The 17,584-nt window shown below is 35.4% G+C and overlaps 1 protein-coding gene across 1 annotated transcript in view; it reads left to right on the forward strand.

The window, feature by feature from the left end:
• Positions 1 to 17,584, forward strand: part of FGF10 (fibroblast growth factor 10) — an 85,193-nt gene that overhangs the window by 63,104 nt on the left and 4,505 nt on the right. Inside the window, exon 2 of the mRNA XM_007961531.3 lies at positions 13,780 to 13,883. Within this exon, the coding sequence (XP_007959722.1) occupies positions 13,780 to 13,883 (104 nt within the window). The remainder of the gene's footprint in view (positions 1 to 13,779; positions 13,884 to 17,584) is intronic.

Raw genomic sequence — 17,584 nt, forward strand, 5'->3', positions numbered from 1 at the left:
ATATATATTTTAATAATGTATTTATTAATGTAATATATGCAAAGTCAAGTCAGTTCAATAATTTTCTTTTTTTCAGTGTTTCTTCTCTTTTAACTTTTAGTTTTTGCCTTCCCCTTTATCTCCCAGATCCCAGCAATATTTTATGTGCATGAGAACTCAAGGGCATAGTAGTTTTAATCTATCGTCTATTCTTAAATAATGAAATGTCAACATATTCCATTTAGAATCGTTTACTAAGACACCAAGAAGGGTATGAAATAACATTTGTTTGTGTGTAGATAGACAGGTAGATAGATAGGGATATACATTATTTTTCTCCACTTACTATTCTCTTTGCATTTTAAAAACTCTTAATTTTTCCTGTTGATTATGTAGCACCAATTCCCACATAAAGTATTTCCCTTATCCATCAGTTTTCATTTTCAAATTGGATCAGATAGATCATGCTTTTTCTTAAAGGTCATGAGCACTTTCTCAAGAACATACTACTTTAAAACAATGTAAGCATTTTTAAAAAGTCAAATGGAATAATGGGACAATTGCTGACCTTTTCTCTCATGAGGAAACAGATCATAATGTGTCAGATTGTACTCATCCTCTCTAGGAATTTCTTTATAGATAGTTTGTTAATTCAAGATTTAATAAAAGTGTTTCATGATCTTTATAAAACCATCTTACCTGACAATCCATTTCCCACATTTAATTACAAAAAACAATAATGCATATGTGTTGGATTCTAATATCAATCCTTAGTTGCATCTCACTAAAGAATGAGTAATGATCCCTCCCACATGTGGTTAAGGTAAGAGTACCTGTTCTTAGATCATCTCTAGCCCAATGTTGCTTTCCCCATATTATCTGTACTAGAATGTCAGATTTTTATGCTGAGTTCTAATATTTGTTTTATTATTTTCTTAAAATTCAATTTTTAAGCACCAGGAAAACCCTTTAGATTAATTTCTATGAAAGTACTTTCTCTAGCATGCTCTGCAAAATACTGGCTGCATGCTTTACTGGTGGTCAGAAATGATGTGTGATGCTGTCTTCTTGTATTTCCAACCTATGGTTCTGTTTTCTTTGCCAAGTCTGTGTGTTGTGGCAAAAATAGGACATTTCCATGGACTTTGGGGATAAAAAAGCACTTCAATCTTGGTATTCAGCCCAAAGGGGGAAATCTGTAGTCCAGAAAGCCAGGACCTTCCAGAATATCTTGATTAAACATCTCCTTTACAGCAGAAGCCAAAAATCTTTATTGTCAATATTATAAAATACAGCAGTGGTCCCCAGCATTTTTGGCACCAGGGACTGATTTTGTGGAAGACATTGTTTCCATGGACCACTGAAGGTGATGGCGTCAGGAGGATTCAGTCACGTTACATTTATTGCGTATTTTATTTCTATTATTATTATTACGTTGTAATATATAATAACATAATTATACAACTCACCATAATGTAGAATCAGTGGGAGCCCTGAGCATGTTTTCCTGCATCTAGATGGTCCCATCTACTCCATAATCTCATTTTGGTTGCTGTCACTGCAGAAAACCCAGATTCACAAAGATAGAATGTTGGAAATTGAAGCAGGCTCTTTGGTGCTTTTGTGGCAGTCACAGGATATTCTGCCTTGACTTTAATCCAGAACATATGGAGCTTTGAAGTTGTCTCAAATGTATTTTAAAGTCCACTGTCATTTGTGATCTCAAGCAGTTGATCCTCTTCTAGCATGGACAAAGTCCATTCACCTGGCTTATTCATAAATAGGTCGTGAATCCATTTCTTCTCAGTTTGGGAGTCTTTTGGGTAATACTCAAACTCTTTTGAAAGCTGAGGTAAGTTATCATGCACCAGCTGGGAGAAAGAAGGCCCTGGCTCAGTCTCCTTATAAATCACAGTTAATGTTTAAAACCTATCAGAAATCTCAATGTTCACTCGTCACCCCCATAATTCTAGTTTGACTTTGAATGCAGACCCTTTTGCTGACTTGAACACAGTTCTCATTCTCCCCTGAAGTGACAGATTGAGTTTGCTGACTAGGCTGAATATGTCACACAAATAGGCAAGTTTTGGGACCGATTCTGTGTCACTGAAATGTGCTGCCAGTGGTAATTATTGTTCTGAAGGAAATCTCTGGAGTAGTTCTCATAACTAAAAAACTCTGGCCAGTGATCTACCTTTAAAAAGCCATCTCACTTCTGTGTATAAGGGAAGATGTAGCTGGGCACGGTGGCTCATGCATATAATCCCAGCACTTTGGGAGGCTAAGGCGGGCAGATCGCTTGAAGTCAGGAGTTCAAGACCAGCCTGGCCAACATGGAGAAACCCTGTTTCTACTAAAACTACAAAGATTAGTCGGGAGTAGTGGTAGGTACCTATAATCCCAGTTACTCAGGAGGCTGAGGAGAATCGCTGGAACCCAGGAGGCAGAGGTTGTGGTGAACTGAGATCGTGCCACTGCACTCCAGCCTGGGCAACAGAGAGAGACTCTGTCTCAAAAAAAAAAAAAAAAAAGAAGAAGAAGATGTATGTGCTCTCTGTCTATCTCCTCACAGAACTGTGCAAACAGACATGAGTTAAGGGCATGTACTTTAATGTGGCTGATAATTTTAATCACAGCCTGCAAAATGTTGTTAAGTTCAAGTGACATTTCTCGGCTGGCCAGCATTTCTCTGTAGATGACACAGTGCATAAACCAAAATTCAGAAGTGAAATCAGAAAGCCATTTTAATCATGGCAGCTACTCTGTCTATGCATATACTGACACAAAATGACCAATTCAGTTTTCACGATATATATTCATTCGAAGACTTGAACATTTATGCAACTGTGGTGTTGATTGGCAACAAAAGTGCACATAACAAATCCTCATGCACATTGTCCTGAAAAATATACTGCACTAAAACAAGCATTGTTGCCTTGTCAACATTGACAGATGCCATCAACCTAGACTACATACCATGGTAACTCATTAATCCTGTCTAAAAATTGTGCCCTGATATCCCCTACTATTTCATCAATTGGTCTACTTATGGTGCTAGCTGAAAGAGAAACATGTGCCTCTTTGAATTTCTGCCTCTTCTATAAGTTCATGGCAAATGTCCTTAGCAGCAGGAAGGATGAACTCTTCACCAGTAGTAAAGGGCCTCTTAGCTGTAGCAATGTTGTTAGCCAGTAAGAATGATGCTCTCAGTTTAGATACATTTGATGAAGTGGTGTCCTTCAATGTTTGCTTCCGTTCTTCGTGTTCATCTTTTTCTTTTTTTCTTTTGAAAAAATGCAAAGGGGACTGGCACTTTGGGAGGCCTAAGTGGGTGGACTGCTTGAGCCCAGGAGTTTGAGACCAGCCTGAGCAACATGGCGAAACCCCATACATACAAAAAATACAAAACTCAGGCATGGTGGCACATGCCTGTGCTTCCAGCTACTAAGGACACTGAAATGGAAGTATCACTTGAGTCCAGGAGGCAGAGGTTGCAGTGAGCCAAGATTGTACTACCGCACTTTAGCCTGGGTAGCAGAGTGAGACCCTACCTCAAATAAATAAATAAATAAATAAATAAATAACCTCCAAAGACTTGAACTTGACTTTTGATGCAGAGTGCTTAATTTCCATGTGGTGAAGCAGTTTTGAAGGTTTTATGGCTTTGTTGGATAGCCAGTCATCACATATTATACAAAGCAGGCTTTCAGAGTGAATGTGAATCACATGTTGCAATTAATCCATAATTTAAGTAGGAGTCTTGTTATTTTCTTTTAAATGCTGATATTTTGGTAGGCTGTCTTAGAGTCTTCTGCTGTTTCATCACTGGGTCTTTCCCTCCTTCAAAGAAGCTCTCCAGTGATGTTTGTTTTTTACTCATTTTGGTTGGTTTAGCTTGTGGGCTTACCAAAACTGTGACTGAAACAAGAGCACAGTGCAAGAAAAAAGCGTGGATGGAAGTGGTACATACAATAATGGATGGACCATGCATGGACTAAATTAAGTGCTAGATTCTGACTTAAAGCCTGATACCAGATGCAATTGTACAATCGGAGTACATCAACTCACTTGCCACTATAAAGCCTGCCACCAGATGCAGCTTAATTGTCACTTGTCACTCACAGATAGGGTTTTGATATGAGTCTGCAAACAACTGATTCATTATGGTCTCTGTGCAGTCAAATCTCTCTGCTAATGTTCATCTATATTTGCAACTGCTCCTCAGTGCTAGCATAGCCACCTCAGCTTCACCTCAGATCATCAGGCATTAGATTCTCATAAGAAGTGTGCAACCCAGATCCCTCACATATGCAGTTCACAATAGGGTTCCAGCTCCTATGAGAATCTAATGCTGCTGCTGATCTGACAGGAGGCAGAGCTCAGGCAGTAACAAGTGATGGGCAGTAGCTGGGGAGTGACTGTAAATACAGATGGAGCTTCACTCACTCACCACCAGCCACTTCCTGCTGTGCAGCCTGGTTCCTACCAGGCCATGGACCAGTACTAGTCCATGGTGCAGTGGTTGGGGACCCCTGAGTTACAGAAATATATAGTTATGGCAAATGAATCTATGTTGTCATTTGTCAAGTATATGTAAATAGACAAATTGTCTTTCTGCACAAATCAAAATTCACATACCACACAGTGGAATATATATTTCTTATAAGTATTATGATTACCCACTATCTAAGTAATCATGGAAACAATCTTTGAAGGAGTTAAGAGGCCAATTGTGTATCCATACCATGTTGGAAGCTTGTCAAATTTACAATACACATGTTCAAAGTGAGCCTACAGCTTGAACACCTCAAACTTATTCCATATTAAGTATTTTAAACTACTTAGGGCTGTTCATGATTAGCTAATTTGTGAACACTTTAATGCATCAAGTAAGACTTTTTCTTACAGGAAACCCAATATCAATATCTACTAACCCATTTTATTATTTTCCTTAAATTGAGGAGAAAAGATACTCTATATTATAATTAGTTATATTAAAGAAATGCATAAAAACCTGAGTAAATGTAGTAGACAGTTTATAGCAATGTCTTTAGGGTAAATGTCTATATTAACATGTTGATCATTTAATAAAATATGCCATGCAGTAATTCCTCTAACCCTTTATGTTAACTTAAAATTTTTTCTCCATTTGTAAATAAAATGCAGTGGACAAGCCCCAGTAGAATGAATTGTTTCTGTGTAAGAAACAATATGTAAAATCTTTGCCTGGCTGCCAATTGTTTGTAAATGTTAGCAGGAGCCTCATTGTGTGGTAGACTAAGTATTTACTTAAGGCTCTAAGTAACCTTTACAGATAAGTCCCTCAATCTCTCCGGATTTCCCAAAGTCATCTATTACGAAAGAGCATTGGATATGAAACAGACAATCTCTAGAATTCTTCGAGCTCTTCTCTGACTCTATAATTTGCTAAGACCAAGCCTCAAATGATCTGAACTTTTTTCACTAAAATAATAAGTACTTTTTAAATTTGGTAATTTCAACTCAGATTGATCAGAGGTTTTGATTGAACATAGAAGATATCTCAAAATAATGTATAATAACGTAGTACTTTGGGGAAAAGTGTGACAGTTGACATGCTTGCCAAAGCTTCTGTATCATAACAAATCTAATCTGGGTAGTAAATTGGCTTCTACTGATGCATAACATGTTTCTAATATTATTTTACATTCTGGATCTATTTTCCCAGAAGTGATAACATTGCAGTGATTGTCCCTTATTTTTGCGTGGTCAGTATATGAAACTCTTTCTATACAGACTAGCAGGCTTTCTGTACTTCCAATGTGAGAAGACACAAGCCACACAAAGATTCCCTTGGGATTTTCCTTAAAATGTGAAATGCAGGAGATAAGAATAGGGACAAAAGTGGGATGTGGCCATGATACCCTGGCAAAAAGCCAGGATTTCTAACTTTTCAGAATTTTTGAAGGGTTGATTTATCTACCAAAGGAAATGAGGGGAAGGCAAAATCAACAAATTGCTACATAAAACTTCATATAGAAATATATTTTCTGATACAGAAATGTTTACCTATTAGGAAGAATTACTCTCTGCCTTGCTCATGGCTTTGTTACCATTCAAATGAGTTGTGCTGGGCTCTTCTAAGGTAATCATTCAGGCTTCCTTTCATTTTTCTGTTTTGTACCATTTCCTGCAATTTATCTCATTGCAAAATGGGATCAAATGTCAGTTATCTTGGGTCACAGCAAATGACTGAAACATGTAGGTGTTTCCAGTAGTTGTTGTTGTTTTGTTTGTTTGCTGGTAGTTGGGAATAAGGGTGGAGTTTCTATCTCCAGGGGCACACAAGCTTTTCTAGATCTTTATTTCATCCAAAACTAGCAATAGAATCATTTCACACTTTGTGAGTTAAATTTGTATCAGCACTTATTATGAACAGTTCCCAAGAATTACAAATCCATTTCTGTCCTAGACACATGTCATTTATGTCTTACTGTGAATGCATCCTAAGAACAGAGAAGATAATGTTTGAAAACATGACATTATTAAACATTGATAAGTAATTATTTCCTGAAATATTTCCATAATGTTAAATACATTTTAAAAATCTCTACCAGTGAGGAATAAATTAGAAAAAAAATATCAAGTTTACCAAATCTATTGATCTAGCACAGTGTTGTGAAGAAACCTATTAGATGGCCATCTGTGAATATTTGTTTACTTATGATCAGTGGGAAAGATCTGGTGTCATATTTCATTTGTAATAAAAATGCAGTAAGAAATTGATCTATAACACACTGTAACAATTAATTTACCACTTGAGAATATTGTCCCTATATTGAATTGTAAGTTTCTGATACTTTTAATGTTAGATCAATGGCAATGGTTCAATGACAATACTGGTTAAATATAGTCTTAAATTGACAAGTGTTTTAGGATCTGCTACTGTACTCATCAATAAGGCTAAGCTAGGCACTGTGTTTATCCTATGACTTGAATTATCAGGTGAGAATATAAAGTGTCATTTTGGTATTTAGCATGCTGGGAAAGATATATCATCTTATCCAAAGATGGGAAGGATTTTCTGCAAATTCAGATCTCATTTTATCTGTAATTATAAATGCATGTCAAGTGTATTGACAGAACTGTGGAAGATAGAGAAACTAAGTAACTCCAATACATTATACTAAAAAGGCAGCCAGACTATATAATGGTACAAGGTGTACTAGACCTAGATTACTCATTAGCCCAGTCTGGTACCCTCCTTTTAATGGCAATGAGAGCATTCTAGAGCAAGTATTATTATATATGCTTTCAAATCTGGGTGTAGGTTGAGGGATAAAGTGAAGCCCTATTGCTTTGAGACAATTTCTTGACCATGTGCATATCTTTAAGGGGGCCACACAGTCCTTTAATTCTTGTGTTAACAGAATTAGCCCCTGGAAAAAGCCTATAAAATTCTTATGAGTAGTTGAAGGTACTTAAGTTTCCACCAACATTTCCACACTTTTAAAATGGAGAAGAAAATATTCTGACGACTATCAACTACAATGCAGTATATCTGTACACAAATCCCAAATTTACAATACCATAGTTATGTAGATGTTAAAAATGCCATACCTGTTCAAAAATGAGGTTACTCATTTTCCATATTGTTTAAAATTTTTCTTGTTGTTAAGCTCCTGCTATTACTTGTGTCTATTCTTGTTTGTGGTTCTGCTTCTATGCACATGTTCTGTCAATGCTTTTTTGCATCAAAGCTGTACTCTGTCTCTGAATCATAGCATATAGAATAGTGTGTAGTCCTTGGACAAGCAGAATTAGCACTGTTTGGAAATATGCTAGAAATTCTAATTCTCTGACTCCAATCTGAAATTTCTAAGTCAAAAATCCCAGCAATCTGTCTTTAAGCAGTTCTTCCAGATGATTCTGATGCAGGTTCATATTTGAGAACCATTGGTATAGAAGATTGGTTAACTTGCCACTATTCTGATTGAGCAGACAGTAAATATATATTGAGCACCCACTCTCTGAGACTCTTTGCAAACCTATGAGCTATAGGCCAGCAGTCTGCAACCTTTTTGGCAACAGAGGTTGGTTTCGTGGAAGACAATTTTTTCCACGAAGGGGAATGGGGGGATGGTTTGTGGATGAAACTGTTCCACCCCAGATAATCAGGTATTAGTTAGATTCTCATAAGGAGCATGCAACCTAGATCCCTTGCTTGCATGGTTCATAGTAGGGTTCGCACTCCAATGAGAATCTAATGCCACCACTGATCTGATAAGAAGCAGTTCTCAGGCAGTAATGCTAGTGATGGAGAATGGCTAAATACAGTTGAAACTTCGCTCTCACTCGCCTATGGCTCGCCTCCTTCTATGTGGCCCAGTTCCAGTATTGGTCCATGGGACTTTACAGTTCCCATAATGTTTTGAGGTTTCACTTAATTTAACTTTGTTTTATTTTTAAAGAGAGGTAATACCACAGTTAGAGCCATTTAGACTCACGCTATGGTATGGCCACATAATCTCAGAGGTATTAGTGAAAATGTGATAACAACCCCAAAGAGTTCCCTAGGTCCTTCTATGCTAGGATATAATAGATGAGCTTAGGACACTGACAACAACTCTTGAGAGAGAGACAGATTTCATTTAGAGAGGTTAGGATTTGTGTCTTACATTTTGCTAACCATGATATGTTTCAGCACCTTGATTAAAACTATGAGACTATATAGCATCATAATCAATTTTGAGTTAAAATGTTTAGAAAAAAATAGATGTGACTGATTCTGAATTAATGAGACTTTCCACATTTCACAATAATTTTTTTTTGGAAAGTACATTCCTCACTCAGAAAAGCACTACTACCACTCAATGAAACAGAACCCTCAGTTTTAGCTAGTGGCCACCTCAAAGTGCCGTTGGGGGAGGTGGGGAGAAATGTGGCTCAAGCACTTGAGCTCTTTCTCTCTTCAGGTCTGTTTTTATGCATGCACTTTCTCCCCCTGGAATGTTCCTTCTCAACTTCCCAAAACTCCCCTATTAAAACCCTACTCTTGAAAAGTCACCTCAAACACCAGCTGTCTTCTTCAGGATGACTTCACTATTTAAAGTAATGTATAACATATTTTATCTCTCATACCACACTTAATATATTTTCTTTCTCATGTTTTACATTGTCATTACTTATTTGTGTCTTTATCTTACTGAGCTTTAAAACTCCTTGAGGCAAAAACCAAATCTTGTTTGCCTTTGTAACCTTCAGAATGAGAGCTAACACCTACCCTGCACATTGGTGCTTCATACACATTAGCCAAATTAATTGACTCAGTCTATAGAATCCCATTTTATATTTGTGTTCTATTTATCTAGGAGTGGATAGAAGGATTTTGCATTTATTTTTCACATTAGTTTTCCTTGTCTATATCCATTCTATTTAATACAAGTTTTATTTGCCATATACTTTTTCCTTTTGTGGTTATGGAAAAATATTTAATGAGAAAGTTACCCTCCAGACCAATAGCTTTTTTATTCTAATAACACCAAAGCAGAAGTAGCCTTTGTCCAATATGATTGCTACGGGAGCAATAGGTCAGATGCTCCTCTTCTGGTGAAGAATGAGAAGCAGCAGCTGGGAAAGATGCTTGTGAATGGCCACCTTCTCGGATTAACTATTTAGTCACTCATCAAAACATTACCAGCCCAAACAATTATATACATGAGCATTAAAAGAAAAAATGCATGTACACGAAAATTGTGACTTCGAAGTTATTTCCACTCAGAGATTATCACAAAATTTTCTCCATTACTAAGGTGATGATGTATCATGAGGGAACATTTGCAAAGTAATATGAACTGATTTTTGTCATAATCGCTTTTGTAATGTTGACTGTAAAACTTTACTTTTTTAAGATTTTAAATATAATCTAAAATAAACTTTATAGTTGCTACTATTTATTGAAGAAATTTGCTAAATATTACTTTATTTCTAATGTATTATTTAAACAATTTTATGTTTGTAGACAAAATCCTTCCTAGTTGTCAAAATTCTTAGAATCTGCACAAGATGTTTACTAAACTGAGTCTCATTATCTCCCAACTTCACTTTTCCCAACTTCCTGCCTTGTTCCTTGTACTCCAGTTGGTAAATCAAACCTCTTATGATATTTGAAAACACCATACTGTTTCACCTTAATGATTTTGCTCTTGCCTTCCCACCCTTCCCCTGGACACTTCTTACTCAACCTTCATGACTCAGTTCAGGTCTCATTTCCAACAGTAATTTGATCGTGGAACCCCAGCCAGTATGACTTGCCTTTACCTTTTCCCCATAGTCCCCTTGTCATCATCTTAAATCATCACTTACTGCCGTGTAACATGTTTTATTGTAGTTATCTGTGTATTTGTCTTTTATTCCCAATAGTACATAGACTTTTCAATAGAAAAACCATTACGTATTTGACTTTATATTTTCATTTTCTAAAAGCATACCCTTCTCCTCCTAGGTCTTCCTAGGTGACTGAACTAAATTGTCCAAAGACCCTTAAATAGATTCACAATGCTACCTGGGCTATTCATGTTTTAAGGGATATAAAAACTAATATAGTTACAATTTAATATAGATAATAGAATTTCACTACAAGAATATGCCTATAAATTTATAAAATATCTGATTTACATGAATGGGAAATATGATTCATGTGACCTTTCATTAATAATATAATTTTCAGGTGTTTCTTTGAGTAAAAAAAACCTTTTTTTTTTTAACTTTTAATGTTAAGATAATTGTAGTCATAAACTTGTAAGAAACACAGGGAGATCCAGTATGCCCTCAACTCACTTTCCTCCTGGAGGCTCTTTTAACTGGTGTTTAGTTTTGCTTCAAAATATACACATATAGAACTATAAGCTACTGATCCAACAATCCTCAAACAAAATCCTAGAGCTCTTTTCCAAAAATAATTTGATAGGCAAACTTGATCATCCTCACCAAATAACAGAAAAAACAGGAGTGATTCCTTATGAAAAGTAAAGAAATTCTCTAGGCTTCAGTCCTTCAGAGCTCCCCTTTTACATTCACAGATGTTTATAAGAGGTGCAGTCATTGTCCAATACCCACAAGATGATCAAATTATAACTTACCTGACCATACGCTGTGTCCAAAAATTATTTTCAAAATTCGAAAGGATTTTAAATCACCTATGTCTTCCCTCTTTCTATTTTGAAACAATAACTAAATAATAATATAAAAATAATAGCTAAACCTTTTTAAGCTTGCCTAAACTAGTGGCAGAGTGGAAAAAAAAATGGTTGATTGAATCTTTGAATATTGTGCTCCCATTTCAGGTAAAGCAGAAAGAAACCAAGGTGTATCTAAGGTAAATATAATCTACAATACCACATGCAGTGCATCCTCAGAAATAATTGGTCAGAAATTCAGATATATATTATACTATTACTATAGCTCAGTCTGTTAGTATAGTTTAATCCCACAATGTTGCATGCACCTTCAAAAATATTGGTTTATTTTTTGATTAAAATCATCCTTCATTCCTCTTTGTTCTATTAATTTTCAGTTTCAAAAGTATACATAAGGTAATATCTTGCAGTTTACTGACAGTACTTTCTTGTCTTTTAGCCAGACAATGTAAGGAACTGCCTAATCTTTTGCCCCCGAATTCTACCTCCTGCTCTTCTTTGTATTTTCTGCTTATGATATAAATAAAGTATATTAGATTTTGTTCTCTAAGATTCAGACGTTATCCTCTGTGACATGCCATCATCCTTGGGAGGAACAGCACATTAAGTCATTAAAGAAAATTACCTTGATGAGTCATTTTGTCAGATGGTTTACAACAGGATTCCCTTGTAGGAATGGGAAAGAGGAGGAAGATATGATGGAGAGGCAACATAGTCAGAGATGGCGAGCAATAGCATCTGAAAGTCAGAGGCTTAAGTGTTAACATCCATTATTCCTGACCTTTATCACCTTACCACCTGTGTGTGTGTGAGTTAAATAATCTAAGTATCTTCCTTTTTTTTTTTATTTGTAATCGAGACCAACAATAGTATCCTTAGAGGGTTATTGTGTGAACTAAAATATTTTTCAGAATATGCAAATAAATGTGTGTGTGTGTTTGTACGTGTGTGTATACCTTAGGGCAACTACCAGCATAAGGGAAACAGATGTAAAAAACCACGGATAATGTCTCCTTTATCCTTCACAATCTTTCCTTGGTTTTGGCTTGCAAATAGAGTGAGATATACCTCTTTTGATGAAAAGGAGTGCTGTGTTAGGTCAGAGACTTCCTACAGATACATGGACAAAAGGGTCTCTGACATGTAGTTTTGGCAAAGTCTCTGGTTATGTCAACTTTGCAACAGGGGAAACTCAAGCATTTCTATTAGCCTCCATAAGGCTAACCCGTGAAGGAATAGGACAGAAGGTATTCATCTCTCGAGAATAAGTTAAGCCACTCTATCTCTATGGGTAGAGTGAAAACATAATCTGTAGACGACATTGGGGATGGTGTTTCTCATGATACATGACAAATGATAATATGCTCAACTTTCAGATTTTATGTATTAAGCCAATGGGAATTTGTATGTATTGCTCAGGATTTACAAAGCCCATTGAAGTATTTCCAAAATCTGGAACTGTTGGAGAAAAACTCCCCTCTAATGATAATTAAGAAGAGACTAAGTTCCAGGAAAATTCTAATCATTTTATAGGTACTATCTCATTTAATATTCACAACAAAATTATGAGGGAGGTACTATTATGTTGCCCATTTTGCAAATAAAATTGAGTCATGGGACACTTCAGTGACTTCTACTGTGGTAATTCACTAATAAATGTAAAGCCAGGAGTTCAACCCAGGTATTTTGGCTCCAGGGGCCACATGCTAATCACAATGCTACTTCTCTACCCTGAACAAACTGCTGAGAATTTTGAAATATGTAGTTTTAGTTCCTTAGGTCTTCTTAAACTAAAATGGGTGGGCACTTCGGGTAGACGATAAACTGCCTTCCCTATTGTGATCTACGAACTTTTCCGAGAAAATTATCTTCAGATGCAGCAATAGAAACTTGTGTATAAGGGGAAAAGGAGCTATTGTCTACCTCTTACTACTTCCCTCGATTTTCCATTTTTCCTAGAAACAAAAACTTTAAAAGTCCATGTTTATGGATTTTCCCCCAACACAGAGCAGTGATTCTGCCACTTCAGAGACAGTGTAGATGTTGGGATTAGTCTCTCTGTATCTCAGAATGTCAACACATTTGCCAAAAACGAATCTATCAGTTAAATGTAGCCAAGAGATTTAGTTTATCTAGATCCTACAAAGAAGAAATAGTTTACCACTGTTTTTACATATTGAGGTAATCTGACGTATTATTGACATGTGCTATAGATTTAATTTAATACCATATTACAGATATGTGCTTTGATAAGTTATTTTGAAATCTAAACTGAGTGGAGTTGTTTCAATATTTATAGGGTTGAAAATGTAGAGTTAGCAAAGGAAACATTTTAATTAAAACAATATTTTTCTATGTATGCTCAGAGTAAAATGAAGGGGAATTCTTTTAAAGCCTTATTACTTTCTTCCATATATTTGCTGGAAATACTTCCTGGATTTTAAGACACATTGAACAAGATTTGCTTGTTTGTTTACCAATGTTTTGAGCCTTTTGTTTCTAGAACCACCAAAAAAAAAAAAAAAAAAAAAAAAAAAAAGCCTCAATAGTTTCTTTTGATTTTACTTTTCTTCCAAATAGCTTTAGGATTATTTATTTAGCCATTTCAAATTGTATGTTTTAGGCATCCTGGAGATAACATCAGTAGAAATCGGAGTTGTTGCCGTCAAAGCCATTAACAGCAACTATTACTTAGCCATGAACAAGAAGGGGAAACTCTATGGCTCAGTAAGTATTCTGCTTTTGTTTTCAAATCCACTTCAGTAAATCATTACCACAGTTTTGGAATGTTTCCTCCAGACACTGAATAGTTTTGTTATCCTTCTATTGCTAGTAAATAGAGCCACAGTGGGTCGGTCACCACTGTTTCAAGGGCTGGCCAAACAGCTCTTCCAATTCTCTAATCTCCTCTGTTGTTCACCCATTAGTCCACCACACAGGCTGCTGCTGGCATTTGTCTGTGAATGTTCTAAACTGCTAACCAAGTCAGGCTCTCACGGAAGCATCTGGTCAGATTGGCACGGGAACTGCAGACAACTTGGAGAAAAAACACTAAGAATAAAGATCTTGAATTGAGTAGAAACCCATGTATTATGTGTGTGTTATGGCTGAAGATAAAACAAGGGCTCAGATGTTTTGCATTTTGTTAAAATCTGAAATGGGGAAATGCATCAAGAGACACCATTTTGCTTGTTGTTCAATCAACTCTAGAATTTTATTTATCTAGACAATAACCATTAATTCAAATTATGCCTCAAAATCATATATATGTATATGGGAAATATTCTTCGCAATAGGCTCCTTGTGGAGCAGATATCCCTGCAGTGCTTTGGGCACATCCATGGCTGTATTCCATACCAGGTGTTGAGTATTTGGAATACCACTTCTGAAATCTTGGATCAAACTCATTTAAACCAATTTTTTAGAAATTTAAGATCTCACTTAAAATACCAAATAGTTGTTTTATAATTGCAATTGTAACAATAATTAAATTACCAGCAGTGAGACAATTTGTCCTGTTCAGGTCCTTAGAAAAAAAATGCATCAATCAATCATATCAACATCTACCATATGCCAGATACTGTTTGACATATCAAAGATGCATAAGAAAGAAGTATAGAAATGGGCCTTGACTTCAAATAATTTATAATATATTTAGGGGAAAATGTTAACAAATATGAAATAATTACAGCATCATTGGTTGTTACATGTATGAAAGGATCAAGTATAGTAAAGCAGCCCTATGATAAAGTTGGGAACTAAGTTTCAATCCCTTAGCTGTCATTCGAATGATGACAGGAGTATGTTAGTTTGTGCATATGGATCCTTCTTATTGTGTCCCTCCCATAGGTACATCAAGGGGATGCTAACTGAATTTCATTTTTTTTTCTCTGGATTCTACTGCAGGGGAGTATATTGAAGGCAGCTGTAAACTTGGAAAAATTTTAACTGAATTTTTTGGAGAACATGTAATATTACATATGGCCAGGAATAAAATCTGTGACACAAATCTCTTAAATAATTTTATATTTTTCAAAACAGATCCTGTGTCATTTTTACACTTTTATGTAATCAAAAAAGAATTTCACTTTAAATTTGTAGATAAACTTACTTTATTGATTAGCATAAGGCTGATGCTAGTAACCATTTAGAACCAGCAGCTCTCAAACTTGAGTATGCATCAGAATCACTGGAAGGGCTTATTAAAAGACAGAATAATGGTACCCACAGCCATATTTTCTGATTCAATAAATCTGTGGTGCAGTTCAAGAATTTCCATTCCTCACATGGTCCCAGGTGTTCCTGATGCTGCTGTTGCAGTAACCACAATTTGAGAACTGCTGGTCTGGACGTAGAGTAATCTTGCGTTTTACAAATATCAGATTCACTTTTAACTGGGGAGTCAGGCATGCTTTGAGTTGGTCCCTGTGACTAGGGTAAATGGTTTTTTTGTGTGGAGGTCAGAGGAATTTTAGTAAAAGTTCTCCATTACCGTGGCTCCCCTAATGAACCCAGAGGAATACCAGACGATTATAAAAAGTGGTTCCATTTAGGGGTTCACATCATAATCACTTTTGAGGCATGTTTAATGTTTTCATTACTTAGTCTAGACCTAATGTCTTAAAGTCAGCTAACACTAATTTAGACTAAGGAAGAAAATGTAAATAATTTTAATGAATATAAAATATTTTAAATAATTTTAATTGATAAAATATACTTATTTAAAAACATGACATCAAGGAGAAATGGATAACTTTCAAATAAACTCTGACATAAAAATATTTAATAATTTTCTTCACATTTCTCCTTTTTTCTTCTGCCCCAACACAGCTCATGGATTGTGCTTATGCTTCATCTTGAGCTCTAAGCTCTGTGAATTATTTCATTCAAATTCTTTATCTAAAGTACAGTCCAGTGGCTTTCTATTATCTTCAGTGGCACTTATCTGAGATTTCTCTCATTAATGTGTTTTTTGTTCACTGTCTTCTCCCAGTAGATTGTGACCTTGGAGACAGCGAGGTCAGTCTTGTCCCCTGCTATTTATTCAGCTCTTAGAACTGTACAGAACACAGTTATACATTGCATAAACCTAACCTCTCCTGGAAGCTCAGTCAATTACAGAACATGATTTACACTTCCAGCCTGTCTCAGAAAGAAACTCATTCTCTAACCACAATATTCTTTTTTCTGTGACTTTACATTTCTACTAGGAATAATGAAAAATTATGGCTTGTTAAAATTAAACAAAAAATTTATTCAAGTTCAATGTTCTGCTCAGAGTGGAATAGGACTAACATCAAAATTTATGAACACATATCTAATATAATTCTGTATATTAGGTGACAACTCTTGTAATTTCTACCTTCATTTTTTTGTTTCATATAGTATCCATCGATTCCGTAAGCCCTCCTAAAAATCTAATTTGGGCAAAGATTCAGATTGACTGATTAAACCAGTTTTATATCTATTCTCTTGAATGATCTTCCTCTATTTCTTTTTGGAAACTATATACCTTTCTTATATTTTCATTATTCGTTATCTAAGCAATGTATCTATTGTATTGTGAGTTTTCTCCTGACTGATGGGATTCAGTAAATAAATTATAAAACAGAATTAAATAGAATAGGCCTTCATAGAGCATGATTTAAAGACCAAAGAAATTTTTCAGGTAGCTGGGAAAAATCCAAACTTCTTTTTAAGAAACTCCCCAAACCCTGCTTTTGAGACCTTGCCATAGCCTGAATTTTCTTTTTATACATTACTGCTTATGATTTTCTTAGATCCTGTCAACAACATATTCGAGGCCCCTCCTCCAGAGATTTTGGTACCTTTGACCTATGGCCCAAATATTTAAAACATCTGAAAGAAAAGGCTGATACATGTGCACTTCAATTTAAGAAACATTACTCTGTAAATTAATTTTTGGGAGGAAAATTAATTAAGCATACATTCCCACTTTTCTCTACATAGCTTCATCTGAAATACGAAATCACCTCAAATAATCTCAGTCCTTCATTAGCCTCTAAACGTACCCCATTTATTGAAATGAACATAATTATCCATATTTTAAAAATTAACTCTGCTTTGAAAGGTAGGTAGTTTTAGACAGACTGAGATAAAGAGAATAAAAGTAAATCCATACTAAGGATTTATATTCCTTTGAAATACAGAATTATTTTTGTTTTATCAAAATCCTTACCTTAAATAATTTACCTTTCCTTCTTACTTTCAGCCAGTTAAATCATCATTTGAATGTTATGTTTAAATATTACTTTATAGAAGAGAAGTATTTAAGACTAAAATATTTCAGGACAGGTAACTTGAGCTGGTAACATTAACATAAAATATATCTGCTTCTTATGGTTCTGATGATGTTCAAAATTGTGATATATCCTATAGACACCTAGGTATATAAACATGTACATTTT

The sequence above is a fragment of the Chlorocebus sabaeus genome, chromosome 4 (genome assembly GCF_047675955.1).
Source record: "Chlorocebus sabaeus isolate Y175 chromosome 4, mChlSab1.0.hap1, whole genome shotgun sequence".
In the NCBI taxonomy this organism is placed as follows: Eukaryota; Metazoa; Chordata; class Mammalia; order Primates; family Cercopithecidae; genus Chlorocebus; species Chlorocebus sabaeus.